The 13,278-nt window shown below is 59.3% G+C and overlaps 1 protein-coding gene across 1 annotated transcript in view; it reads right to left on the reverse strand.

Annotated features, from left to right (window-relative positions):
* Window positions 1-565: 565 nt before the first annotated feature.
* The window catches only part of CCDC33 (coiled-coil domain containing 33), a 102,345-nt gene continuing 89,632 nt past the window's right edge, over window positions 566-13,278 (reverse strand). Inside the window, exons 13-21 of the mRNA XM_069491883.1 lie at window positions 5,033-5,198; window positions 4,660-4,748; window positions 4,337-4,468; window positions 4,170-4,245; window positions 3,447-3,464; window positions 3,133-3,299; window positions 2,047-2,133; window positions 1,466-1,579; window positions 566-691 (exon numbers count right to left, since the gene is read on the reverse strand). Coding sequence (XP_069347984.1) covers window positions 566-691; window positions 1,466-1,579; window positions 2,047-2,133; window positions 3,133-3,299; window positions 3,447-3,464; window positions 4,170-4,245; window positions 4,337-4,468; window positions 4,660-4,748; window positions 5,033-5,198 — 975 coding nt within the window. The remainder of the gene's footprint in view (window positions 692-1,465; window positions 1,580-2,046; window positions 2,134-3,132; window positions 3,300-3,446; window positions 3,465-4,169; window positions 4,246-4,336; window positions 4,469-4,659; window positions 4,749-5,032; window positions 5,199-13,278) is intronic.

Raw genomic sequence — 13,278 nt, forward strand, 5'->3', positions numbered from 1 at the left:
ATTATCTGGGTGTGGCGGTGCACGCCTTTAGTCCCCGCTACTCGGGAGGCTGAGGTGGGAGGATCGGTCGAGTCCAGGAGCTCAAGGCTGCAGTGAGCTATGACTGCGACACTGTGCTCCAGCCTGGGCAACAAAGCAAGACCCTGTCTCTAAAAAAGGGACTTCAGACATGATAGATGTTTGAGGGCAGATGGAAAGTCCTAGCCTCCCTCATGTCTCCCACAGAGCTGGCCTCTGGTGGCCTCAATTCTTCGGGAGGTCTAGGAGGGGCTTGTTTCCCTGGCCCTTGCTTCGGAAGTCCTCCTCTCTTCACTGTCCTGGGTCCACTGTGGCTCTGTGCATCTTTCCGAAGATGCTAGTTCCTGGGACAGGCAGGAGGCTCTGAGGCTGCCGCAGGGGGCCCAGACCACATTCCGGGTCTGGGAGGAGAAAGCTGGCTCCCAGGCTGCCCCACTCCAGAAAAGAGGTGGATGCACATGGAGCTACAGCATTTATTATAAGAAAGTCATTTTTAGGGGGGTGGGGTGAGACTGTCCAGCACACAGGAAAAAGGCCTGCTCGGTGCTCAGGCCTGCTGAGAGTTAGGAATCTCCTGGGAGCTCGAGGCCTTGTTGAGCTTAGTGTCCGAGCTGGGCATCACGGGCTCCAGTTTTGGGGGCCGCTTGAGGTCCTTGGATTGGGTGGAGGCAATCTGCGGTGTGCAAAGCAAGGCACGTGAGCATGCCCCCATTCTCAGGGGGTGACCTGCCTAAGGGCATCCTGCCTGGCAAGCCATGCCTCCGAGGATCCCGAACCCAGTGGGCTGTGGCTTCGCAAAGATTTCTAACCCCATTTGATCATAGCAGGTGACGCTTAATTCCTCCATGAGTCCCCAGGGCTCAGGTGTGTTTGCAAGGGTAGCCCTGTGTTCCCTATCGCTTCCCCTGTTCTTTTCAGGCTTTTCCCAGGAGCCACTGAGCCTCCGGCCCTGGGCAAAGTACAACTGGCTTAGGAGCAGGAGAAGTCTGGGTGGCCCTGGGGCTGAGCCCAAGGGGCCAGTGTGAGCAGGTCTGCCTGTTCCTGCGAAGCCGGCACGGAGCCGACTGCACCCTGCTTTCGGCTGCTTACAAAGGGCGTGCTAACGGCAGAGTCCCGGGCACTGTGGGGGTGTGGGTCACAGGCTACTCCGCCATGAGCAAAGCCAGCCCTAAAGCACAGGCAGCGTCAGGGCACCCCAGAGATGCCTGTGTGGGCCACCCTCACCCACAGTCATCTCCCCTGTGAGTTTCACAGCACTCGTGGGGAAGGGGTGGTCTTGGCAGGGAGTTCCTGTTCCCCTCAGATGGGTGGGGGCATCGAGACAGAGAGAGGCCTTTAGGTGGTAACAGGGCAGGAACTGGCACCCAGCATGGTTTTTCTCAGGGCCCAGTGACATGGGGGGTAGGGTGGCGAGGCCCCCAGGAGCTCCTCCACAGGGGTCACTCACTGGCTGTCCTAGCATGATGGAGTTTGAGGGGTGCCTGAAACCATTTTCTTGCTCCTGCAGCCGTGTGGCCAAGTCCTGCTTCTCTCGTCCCCAGCGTCGAGCCGACTCCTCTAACTGCAGACAAAGAGAGGGACAGTTGGAGGACCAGTGGGCAGCAGGGCTCAGCTCTGACAGCTGGGACAACCAGGGCCTGAGCCTGCTCTCTGGGCAATGTGGGCTTGACATCTTCCCAAGAGACCTCTGGGGTAGCAGGGCTGAGGGTCAGGGGGCCAAATAATAAGACACAGATGGACCTTCTCTGCATTCCAACAATGTACTGAGCCCTGATCCTGGTCACACACTGACCCTGACCCTGGTCACACACTGAGCCTGACCCTGGTCACACACTGAGCCCTGACCCTGGTCACACACTGAGCCTGACCCTGGTCACACACTGACCCTGACCCTGTTCACACACTGAGCCTGACCCTGGTCACACACTGAGCCCTGACGCTGGTCACACACTGACCCTGACCCTGACCCTGGTCACAGGCTGTGTGGTGAGCCCGGCCCAGCCTGATCCATGCCTGCACCTCACCCACCTGGTTCTCCAGGGACAGGATCCGGCTCTGAGCGCGTTCCAGCTTGGCCAGGAGGTTAAACTTGTCTGAAGAATTGCTGAGGAGATCCTGTGGGCAGAGCAGAACTCATGGGTGGCCCCCGCTGGGGGCTGCTGGCCTCGTGAGCTCAGGAAGCCACGAGGCACCGAGGGAGAGACTAGCCGGTTCTGAGTTCCGAACTCGGCTCCCCGGGGCAGAGCCCCAGACCCGGCCGCTCCCTCTCCCTGAGGTTCAGAAGGGGAAACAGCTGTTTCCCACACAGATTTTGAGCCCACGGAGTTTTTACACATCAGTTTTTAGATGCGACCTACATCAGGGAGCTCCCTCTGGTGCACGGAAGAGAACCTGGAACGGGGAGTCTTTTTGCGAAGAGAAGAGTCTGTGGAGCCAGGCCCCACTCTCACACTTTCCCTGGATGTCCACGCGTCGGGTTGCTTCCCGACAGAGCTGACCCCCGCGGGGCCTGGCATGCAGAGAAAAACTGTCCCGTGCCCCCGCCCCACCCCTCTTCTATAATTCCGCGTGTTCCGTCTTTGCGTCCCTGTCAAGCAGAAGGCACCTGGAGCAGCCTTGGAAGCAGGGCGGGGCCTGGGCGTTTCTGGGCCCTGGGACACCCACCTGTGTGGGCAGGGTCTCTGTGCCCTTGGAGTGGCCTGGGCCATCCGTCTCTTGCAGCCTCTCTGCCAAGTCTCCTCCTGTTCCCAACTCCCCGGGGTCCACCTGGGATGGGGGAAAAGGGCTCTCCGAGGCTGTGCCAATCCCAGGAAGTGCTGCAGCAGGGAGTTCTGAGAGGCCTGAGTGGAGTCCAGGTGGAGGCCAGCGGCAAGAGGGTCAGCTAGGGGCTTGCTTTCTAGGGTACTAGAGGAGGTTTCGGGTACGTGTGTCCCCCAGGAGGGAAAGAGCAAGGCCTGAGAGCTCAGATTCCAGGAGACTCCTGGCAGATGGGAGACCCTGGGAAGCTGAGCTCCTGGTCTCGATCTTCACCTTGGACTGTGTTGTGAGTGATTGCTGAGCACTCGGTGACCGGCACAGGCAGGCCCAGGCCAAGCCTGTGCCGGCGGCTCTTACCGGCAGGGCCTGCTGCTGCAGGATGATGGGCGCCGACTGGTGGCGGTTCTTGTCCAGCTCTGCCCGCAGCCTTGAGTTTTCTGCCAGCAGCACCGAGTAAAGGTCACCTGGCAGGTTCTCTCTGGTAGAACCCAGGGGAAGGCCAGAGGCTGAGAGCACGGGTAAGGCTGCAGGCAAGGCCACAGATGCTGGTGAGGTGGGCCTTCCTGCCTCCATGTCCCTGCCCTGACTTGCCCCAGCATTTTGCTCCAATCTGCCCCTCCTCTGCTCCCAAGCTTCCAGTGGCTCCCTACTGCCAGCCGGATGGGACCCACACTCCTCAGGCTGTCCTTCTAGGCTGTTTCCCTAGGTTGCCTTCCTGGTCTCTCACCCAGACTCCCGAGGACCTCAGTGGCCCTGAACGTCTGGTCCAGCTTTCTAAAGACCTTTAGACCCTCCCACACCCCCTGCCATGAAGGCTGAGCACAGGGCTGGCACAGGGGGCTGTGGTGAGGCTGCACAGGCGAGCTCCGGGAAGTCCCTTGCTTTGGGCTGGCCTGTTACGGTGGCACCTGGTTCTTTCCTGCTTGTCAGAGCCACCTCTGACTGGCAGTTCTAGGTGGCTTTGGTTAACATCAATGGGGAAAAAAAAAAACCCAATAAATCACTGATTTAATCAAGTATGTTTGTTTGCTTTGCACAGGCAGAAGCTCTGAAGATACAAGGAACTGGAGAAATAACTCCAAGTGTCCTGGAATTAGGAGTTGGGAACTGCTGCCTGGGGGACGCCCCTCTCTGCTCTAGTCTGCAGGGTCCTCCCCTGGGGAGGTGCAGCCTCCTTCTAGCCTGGCTCACACACTGTGTCCCAACTGTGTCCCGAGGGGCTCCCAGGGAAGGAGGGAGCCCAGGGGACCTCTGGAAGTCTCAGTGCTGGAATGAGTAGGGCAGCGGGTGATCCCGGGTCTCCTAGACCCACAGTCGCAGCTGAGCGAGTGGGCTCTCTGCGCAGGAAGGCAGGGCCCAGGGCAGGGGCAGAGCTGGGGTGTAGATTCACTCACGTCTCCTGTTGGGAGGCGGCGGCTCTGTCCTCTCCCGCAGCCTGTCCTCCAGCACCTGCTCCATCTTCTCGATCACCTGGAGGGCAGGGCAGAGACTGGGCTGGCCCGGGGGCTCCACACCCTGCTGTCACAGGGGGGCCTCTGGGGGCGGCCCCTCTGGCACCTGCCTTCTCCTGGTGCCGCACGGTCTCCTCCAGCGCCTTCATCTTCAGCAGCTTGTCCTGGTACCGTTTCAGCAGCGCCCCCTGCGGCTGCTGGGCCTGGTGCAGAAGGAGCAGCTCCTTCTCTCGGTCGTTCTTCTGCGAGGGAGGGGGAAGGAATGGGTGGGTGCCTGGGAGTCCCCGTTGGCCCCTCTGCTGAGTCCTCCACCGGGCTGGGCCCCCTTCCCTCTGTGCCTCTACTTCCTTTCCCTGCCATCCCTCCTGCTCCTGCACACTTGTCCCCCCAACGCTGCCCACCCTAGCTCCCTCCCCGCCCGACCCCAGCTCACGCGAATCAGCTCATTCTGCAGATGCTGCACCTTGTCCCTCAGTTTCTTTATGTCCATCTCGCTCAGCAGCAGTTTCTGCTTCATGGACACTGCTGGGTGGGTGGGTGTGGGAGCCAGCTCAGGGAGGGGCCTCTCTCCGCCCAAATCGGCTCTCAGCCCTGGGGCTTGAGACAGGACTGCATTCTCTGTTTCCTCCCTCAGGGGCCCCAGTGGGGCAGGGTCGGGATGGGTGTCTGTGGGCATGGGGGGCTCCTGCTAGCCTGAGTGCAGCTGCAGGCACATCTGGGAAAAGCTCCCTACCACCCTGTCGCACAACCCAGAGCCCAGGCCCGGGCAGGTGCCTGGATGCCCTCAGTGGCCTGCACATCCTCACCCAGGCTCTGGGCCTCGTGGGCTTTGCCCTGCCCGTCTTCCAGCTCCTGCTGGGCCAGCTGGCTCCTCAGCAGGCGGTTCTCCCCCTCCAGGATACTGGTCTGTTTCCGCAGGGACAGGATGTCCTCCGCCATCTTCTGCATGGCCCGCCGGTAGTTGTTCATCTCCTGTGGGTCCCAGAGCCCAGAGCTGAGCCCTGTGTCCCACGGGAGCCCCCATCCCACTTCTGCACCCACACCTGGAAGTCAGTGGGTCACCCCCAAGGCCAAAAAGCAGCATGAGCCCAAACCATGCCCCTAACTCTTAGCAAGTCTGCGGAGGGGTGGTTATGACAGGGTCCTCACCCTCCTGGCCATGACAGGGCAGCTGCACTAATGTTCTCTCCCACGGGCCACATCATGTCCCATGATACCAGATGAGGGGGACCCAGGGCCCAGACACAAGGCAAGGGAGACTATGGGCAGCAGAGACTTGAAGTGATCCGGGCCAGGTCCCCAGAGTCTAAGGCACAGCCACTTCTTAGCCTTCCCCTCCTTCTTCTTCTAGCTCCTCTCTTCTCACAGCACTGAGGACCTGGCGAAGAACCTCTCGGAAATTCCACTGAATGCAACTTGGGAGCTGACCTTGGCACCAGCCCCCAACCAGCCCAGCGGTCAGGAAAGGACCCACGCTAGGCCCAGGAGACCCAGGTAGGGACTCAGGGTGGAGTTGGGATCCTGCTACAAGATGTGGGTTGCAAGGTGGGGGCCAGGAAGTTGGACTCAGTCTTTAGGTTAGGAGTAACAGTAATCCTGGGATTGCAAACTAGTACAACCTCTGTGGAAAGCAATATGGAGATACCTCAAAGAACTACCAGTAGAACTACCATTTGATCCAGCAATCCCATTGCTGGGCATCTACCCAAAGGAACAAAAGACATTCTATAAAAAAGACATCTGCACTAGAATGTTTATAGCAGCACAATTCACAATTGCAAAGATGTGGAAACAACCCAAGTGCCCATTAATACATAAGTGGATTAATAAAATGTGGTATATGTATGCCATGGAGTACTACTCAACTACAAAAAACAATGGTGATCTGGCACCTCTTACATTATCCTGGATAGAGCTGGAACCCATTCTACTAAGTGAAGTAATACAAGAATGGAAAAACAAGCACCACATGTACTCACCATCAAATTGGTATTAAGTGACTTAACTGACCAACACTTACATGCACATATAGTAGTAACATTCACTGGGTGTCAGGCAGGTGGGAGTGGGGAGGAGGGGATGGGTATATTCACACCTAATGGGTGCGGTGCGCACTGTCTGGGGGATGGACCTGTTTGAAGCTCTGACTCGGGTGGGGCAAAGGCAATATAGGTAACCTAAATGTCTGTACCCCCGTAATATGCTGAAATAAAAAAAAGGAGTAACAGTAATCCTAACATCTGAAGTTCACTGAGCATTTGCTATGTCCCAGGGCTGCTTCTGAACGTTTCATGTGCTCTCCCTTGGTCCTCACGACAAGCCTGTGAGGGCGGGCACTAAAATCATCCCCATTTCCTGATGGGGAAACCAAGACCCAGAAAGGTGGGTACCGTGCTTGGTTACCAAACTCCTGAGTGGCAGAGCCAGGCTCTGAAATCCAGGTCTGTGGGGCCTTCAGCCCGTGTTCTTAAGTGCCATGCAGTCCTGCCACGGTACCCTCAGACATGGACACCTCACCATATGTTGACAAGTGATCAAAGCAGGCTGCAAAAATGAATTAGCAGTACAATGCCAATTTGGGAAAAATTCATGCTTGCTCATTTATATACATAGGAAGATTCATGAGCTATATTTATATGCATTTGTTTTATAATCAAAAATTACAAAAAGTTTGGTGAAGGGAGTTTCTTAAATCTGAACAGCACAATAGGAAAGGCAACCCCAAAGGAAGCCACAAAGGTCTGGGTAGAAGAGGAGGAGGCGTGAGCTGGGAGGGGGAGGACATGGAGCAGGGAAGAGAGTTTGCTTAGGAGTTTGCTGAGTCCTGGTGGCCTTGGGCTTCTCGAAGCTGTGCGAGGCCTCACACGGGGGTGGGGGCTCATGCCCCCAGGCAGCAGAGCTCTGCCCCCAGGTCCCGCTTGGGCCCCATGCTGACTGCGGATGTGGCCTGGCTACCCCACCACTGCCTCCCACCTGCTGCACCGCAGGCCTCGGCTTCTAAGGGAGGGGTCCCCAGACAGCAGGGGCTCGTCAGATGCCACTTGTCACCTGCCACTGTCTAGCCTTCTGGCTGGACTGCCTCTAACCGGTGCCTGTGCCAGGTCCATCTCCCCGGCACCTGCCCCAGCCGAGTTCCAGGTCTTGGCTCCTCCAGACCTGCCCATCTGGCATCCTCAGACAGCACTGTCAACTGGGGGACTCAGTCCAGGGACCGCACACACACTCAGGGCTCTGTGGGCAGCCCAGATCAGAAGCCCAGCGTGGCCCTTCACCTTCTGAGCCTCAGAGTCCTCACACGGGAGACACCCGGGGCCGCTGCAGGCTCAGAGTCGGTGTGGGAAGCCCCCGCCCAGGCAGGTATAACGCGGAGGCTGCTGTTCTCGTCCCAACCCCTTTCTGTTCTGCTTCAGTCAACACGTCAGGCCCCTTCCTCTTCCTCCTCGCTGCCCCCAGCCTCCCTGCCCCTCCTCGGCTGTGCCCCAGATCTTCAATTTATGGCGTCCCATGGCTGAGGAGGGCTTGAGAGGCCCAGAAGCCCGGGTGGAGGAAGCCCACGGTATTTTGGCAAAGGAAATTTGTCCCCTCCTTCTCCAGCCTGGTTCAAACTCTCACATGTCTGCTCCGGACAATGACAACAGCAACGACGTGGGTTGCTCATCTTCCAGGGTTATCTCCTAGAGAAACATGCACACGCACGCCCAGGAAACATGTTCAAGGATGCTCACCGCAGCGCGGTCTGTGGTCTCATACTAGGGCATGCTCACTCTCCAGACTGCAGGCGTAGTTACAAAGAATGACCCAGATTTAACTGCACCGACACAGAGGGATGGCCGCACTCTATTGTGAAGCAGAAGAGCAAATTACTATGATCTCACCCAGAACAGGACGTATGTGTGCACACAGGGCATCCCAGGAAGGGGCTGCCAGCCCTTGGGCCTACCCTCCCCTCATCCCCCGGTCTGAATCTGATCACCTCCTCTTCTCATTCCGGGGCTTGTCCTTTCTAAGACCCCACTGTTCTCTAACTCAGCAGTCCTGTGGGGAGCAGAGCCCTGTAACTAACATCCGCCATTGGCAGAGGAAGAAAGCTGGGCCCAGGGTGAGAAGGGAGAGGGAGGGAGAGCATGGTGTCCCTGCCTCTGCCAGATGGTCCCTGCTGGCCTGCAGCCCTTGGAGACTAGCCCCGTGGGCCTTCCACAGGTCCCTTCCCCGTCCCCCAGCCTGGCTGTGCTCTGAGAGTGGGGGCCCCCCAGGGTGATGGAGGGGGACCTTGGCCCTGGCCCCTCGATCTCTATCCTGGCCAGTACTCTATGTTCATGGGAACCATGCAGGCCTGTCCTCCCTCCTCAGCTTCCCTCCTCCCTGCCCCTGCACAGCAGGGACCTTGGGCAGCACAGCTGGGTTGGGAGGCCACAGCCTGCAGGTGGGCAGCCCTGACCTCTCCCTGCAGCCTGGAGCTGGGCTCCCCCTCCAGGGCCATGCCCTGCGTCACAGCCCAGCCTTGAGAACACGCAGGACACTGCCCCAGATTCCTGCTGTGGTCCTGCCCCCACCACTGCCTGCTCCCCCCACACAGTTCCCAGCCTGCTGGGGGAGGGGCAGGATGCCAGTCCCTTCCCTGTCTTGTCTCTGGGCTGGCACGTCCTCTGGGGCACTGACTCCAAAGCCACTGTGCCTGTGCCTGAGTGCCCACCGCATCCTCACCCACCACCACCAGGAGCTCGGCTCTCAGAGGTGAGAAATACCAGGTGGCTCTGGGTTCAAATTGCCCCACTGCCACCGAACACTGGTGGCCTTTGCTGCACCAACACCTCCTCTTTGGCTCTGGAAGGGGGCAGGTGTTCTCTGAGCCTCAGCATCCTCATCTGTGGAATGGGAAAATCACCCCCCCCCCAGGGGAGGGTGCTGTGGGCAAGAGGGGGTGAGAGGAGGGCCAGCCCAGGCCCTGGCAGCTCGGGTGCCTGGCAACCGTAACTCCCTTCCCTGTATCACCCTGGGAGTGCCTTCTTTTAAAAAAGTTATTCTTATAAGAGCCCTGGGCACTGGGCACCAAGGTGTGACTGTGTGACTACTCTCGTCTTACAGAGCTGAGATCCAGTCTCCACTAAGGAGGGGGTGGTGATTGCCTTACCAAAGCCTGGGGGGCAACACAAGAAGCAGCCCCCCAGTAAGAAGCATGTGTGTTGCAATCGGAGGCACCTCGTCCAAATATGTCTGTGGCTGCCACCAACTACATTGGTCGCAAGGACCCTGTACCCTCATTGCACGGGTGGGGAAACTGAGGCTGGAAGTGGTGTTCCCAAGGTCACAGAGACTCAGTGTTAAGCCCACGCTGGAAGCAGCACAATAACCCCCCAGTCACCAACACTTGCTGAGCGCCATGTGTGCCAGCTCTGTTTGTGCCATGCTGCGTGCTCCACAGAGCACAGATGGCCCTAGACCGTCCCTGCCTGCTGTGGTCTCCCATCTACACTGAGGGGACAGCAATGACATCTGTGACAGAGGGAAGCTTAGAGGAGGTTCTTTCCCAGCCTGGGCATCCTGGAAGGCTTCCGGGAGGTGGTGATGACCTGAGCTGACTCGGGGAGGATAAGGATAAGGAGGCACCTGGGGGTGGAGAGAGGGCTCTCAGGCAGAGGGGACGCTGTGGCAAAGGCAGGGAGGCCAGAGTGTGTGGGGGGAGGGGCAGAGCTGGAGGGTTACTGGGGGCAGAGTGCAGGGAATGAGCGCAGGGGTGTGGCTGCAGAGACAGCGGGCAGGCTGAAGGGGGCCTCAAAGGCCAGTCTCAGGAGCTTGGACTCGGTCCTGAAGGCCCCTGAAGGGGCTAAGCTGGGGGAGGTTGCAGGTGACAAGACCCCTCTGGCTGCCCAGCACCGAGGACGGATGGGGAATGGAGGCCCAGAGCAGGGAGCCGGCTGAGACCTGCAGTGGGCGGAGGCAGACTGAGGGGGACTGAGCATGGCAGAGGGAGGTGACAGAGGAGGAAGGGTGGAGCTTGGGGTCTTTGGGTGGAGGAGGCGCATGCCTGGAGTGGGCAGGAGGAGCGGCTGGGGGTGAGGTACCTGCAGGACCCCGGGTGGAGGTGGCCAGCAGGTGGCTGACGTGGGCAAGCTTGCAGTCTTGGCGGGAGACAGTGGGTGGGAGAGCAGCCCTCAGGGGTGTGACCAGAGCCTCGGGCAGGGAGCAGATTTTCAGAGCAGGGGGAAAGTTGAAATGAAGGGGGGCTCGAGCACAAAGGGTGGTGGTGGGAAGAGGAGCCCTCGTTGCCGGGGCGCACGCCGGGGGCAGGAGGACAGGGGCAGGAGCAGGCTGCCAGGGCCACGGCTGCGACAGCTTCCCAAGGAGGGTGATCACAGGGGCACGCAGGGCGGGTGATAGAGACAAAGCTGCCACTGCAGACAGCGTGAACAATGGTGCACAAAGCAAAACCACCTTCGTAAAAGCATCAGAGAGGAGGGGAGACAGTCAGGGCTTGTCACAGCGATGAGGACAGGGCAGAGGAACACCATGCGGCACCGAGCAGGAGCGATGCGGGTGGACCCCCCCAGCCCTGGTGAGCAAAACCACACACATGGCACGGTGCCCTTTAGATGAAGTTAAAAAGGGGAAATTGGGTCATAGTGATCCGAGAGGCATGCTTAGGTGGAGACAGCACAGAGAAGCAAAGCAAGGAGGCGAAGTGGGCAGAGTGGTCACATCCGCGAGAGCAGGGCTGTGGCTGGGAGGGGCACGGGAGGCTGGAGAGTGCTGGTGATGCTCTAGGTCTTCACCTGGATGGTGGCTTCGTGGATGTCTGCTTTATGATAATTGGCTATATTCCATAGTTTTGTTCAATGCAATTTTGTGCATGTGGGTCGCATTTCACAATTTAAAAGGTTTTTGAAAAAAGGAGAGAAGATCTGCAGAGGGAGCCTCTGGGTGTGGTTGGAGGAGGTGGCCCCTGGCGGCCTGGGTCTGTGCTCTGAAGGCCAGGTTGTGGGCTGAGGTCTGAGGGCAGTGAGGCTGAGAGGGGACACAGGTAGCTGGGGACACAGCGTCCAGCAGAGGCAGGGGGGGTGGGGAGAGGGGGAGAGGGGGTTTCCTGGAGAATCAGAAGACAGGAGGGAGGGGTGCGTGGGGGGCAGGGGCTGGAGAGGCAGGGTAGAGCGGGGAAGGAGGCCTGAGACAGGTTGCTGGTCTGAGGCAGTGTGGGTGGCAGGGTCGGCTGGGGCTGGAGGGGGCGCAGAAGGTTGGTTTGCTGGACTGGGCACACACCCTCTCCTCCTTCTCCCCTCCCTGGGCAGCCACCCAATCACTGGGTCCCCAGGCCAGGAGGCTCCATCCCTGGCAGGCCGCGGCCACCTGCATGTGTTTGCCTTTGCAGCCGGCAGAGGGCAGCCGCCTCCCACGGACACTCCGGCTTCAGCCTGCGGAGGATGAGGCCAGCCTCAGCGCCCGCAGCTCGTGTTGTGGAAAGGCGTGGACTGGGGTGCCTTGCTCCCCAGCCCTAGGTGCACATGACCCTCCTCCAGGCAGTCCACCCTGCCTTCTTTAGCCCTGGAAGTCCCGTCTCAGAGGTTCTGATGATGGGGCCAGAGAGGCACAGGGACTGGCTCAAGGTCACGCAGTGAACCTTGAACCTCAGCCGGGGCCTCTGTCCTGGGCCAACCCCAGGGAAGACAGTGAGGCTGGGTGGGGAGGTTAGGGGCTCGGCACAAGACCCATCTTGAAGTAACCCCAACTCTTCCCTGCCACCTGCTACCTTCCTGCTGCCCCGAGAGGGAGGACGCCCGAACTAACCGAGCGGGAGAGGGCGAGGCCCACCCAGCCCCAAGCTGCTCCAGCTCCCGCCCCATAACGTAGAGTAGAGACGAGCCCACCCTGCTGTGCTTGGCTGAGTTCCTGACCCGCAAAACTATGGGATGTGTAAAAGAAAAAATTATTGTTTTAAACTACGTTTTGGGGTAGTTGGTTATGCAACAGTAGGTAACTGGAACATTCTCCCTGACCTCTCAGACCCCTCCAATGGCTCCCACTGCCCTCGTGATTAACTTCCAACTTGGACCTTTAAGGTGGTCCATCCTTGCATAACGAGACCCCTTTCGAGACCCCTTTCAGAATTCAGCCTCGGCCACTCCCCCCAGGGGCCCAGCCTTCCGGCCCTTTCAATCTTCAAAGCTCACCTCCCTGACCCACACCAGCCTGGCACTCCCTACTGGTCAGGGGCCCCCTGCACGTTCCCCTCCAGCTCCGGGAGGGCCTCCCTGCCTCTCTGACTCCCTCAGGCGAACCTCCGACCCCGCTCCTGCCAGATTTCCCACCGTCCGATAGGCAGAACTCCTGCAGGCCCTCTCAGAACGCAGAGGCCTCGCTTGGCTATCTCAGTTATCCCTACCTTTAAAGGGAATTTATTTCTTTAAAATCACATGGAAACATTCAGCTTGAAAACTGGTGCTGGCCTCCCCCAGTTCCAGAGATCTGGGAGCAGGAGGCCAGATCTGAGGGATGAGAGGGAGAGGGTGGGGGCTGGGCCCAAAGCTTTGCTGAAAGAGATGGGTATTTTCCCTGGGGTCGGGGCTCACTGTGGCCAAGCAGCCCCCTTACTGCTGGAAACACCCAGGCCAATGCCACTGGGTCCCTGGCCCCTCTGTCCTTGGCCCCTCTGTCCTTGGCCACTGCCCAGCCAGCCCAGCTCCCTTCCCACCCACTGTGGGACCCTGTGACAACAGAATCCATTGGCCGCAAGAACAAGCTTCTTTCTTTCCCTCCATTCGCTTGGAACCGCGTCACCAGCAGAGGGCAGGCGAGGGAGGACTGTGAGCCTCTTTGGGCGGTGGGGACACTGAGGCAGCAAGGGCGTGGCTGAGTGAGAGTGGCTGGGGTCCAAGGCACAGAGGGTGGGGCTGGGGAGGTTTGGACAGGGAGGTCTCTGCGATGGGGCCTTGCCTGGGGGGGTGGGAGCCTGGAGGAGGCATGGCACCGGTGGGTCCCTTCTCCATCTGCCACCACCCCAGGGGGCCCCAGCGTCCCAAGCCCCATTCCAGACTCTGTCTTGGTATATATCTGCCTTCCA

This window comes from Eulemur rufifrons, chromosome 2, assembly GCF_041146395.1.
Source record: "Eulemur rufifrons isolate Redbay chromosome 2, OSU_ERuf_1, whole genome shotgun sequence".
NCBI classification, from domain to species: Eukaryota; Metazoa; Chordata; class Mammalia; order Primates; family Lemuridae; genus Eulemur; species Eulemur rufifrons.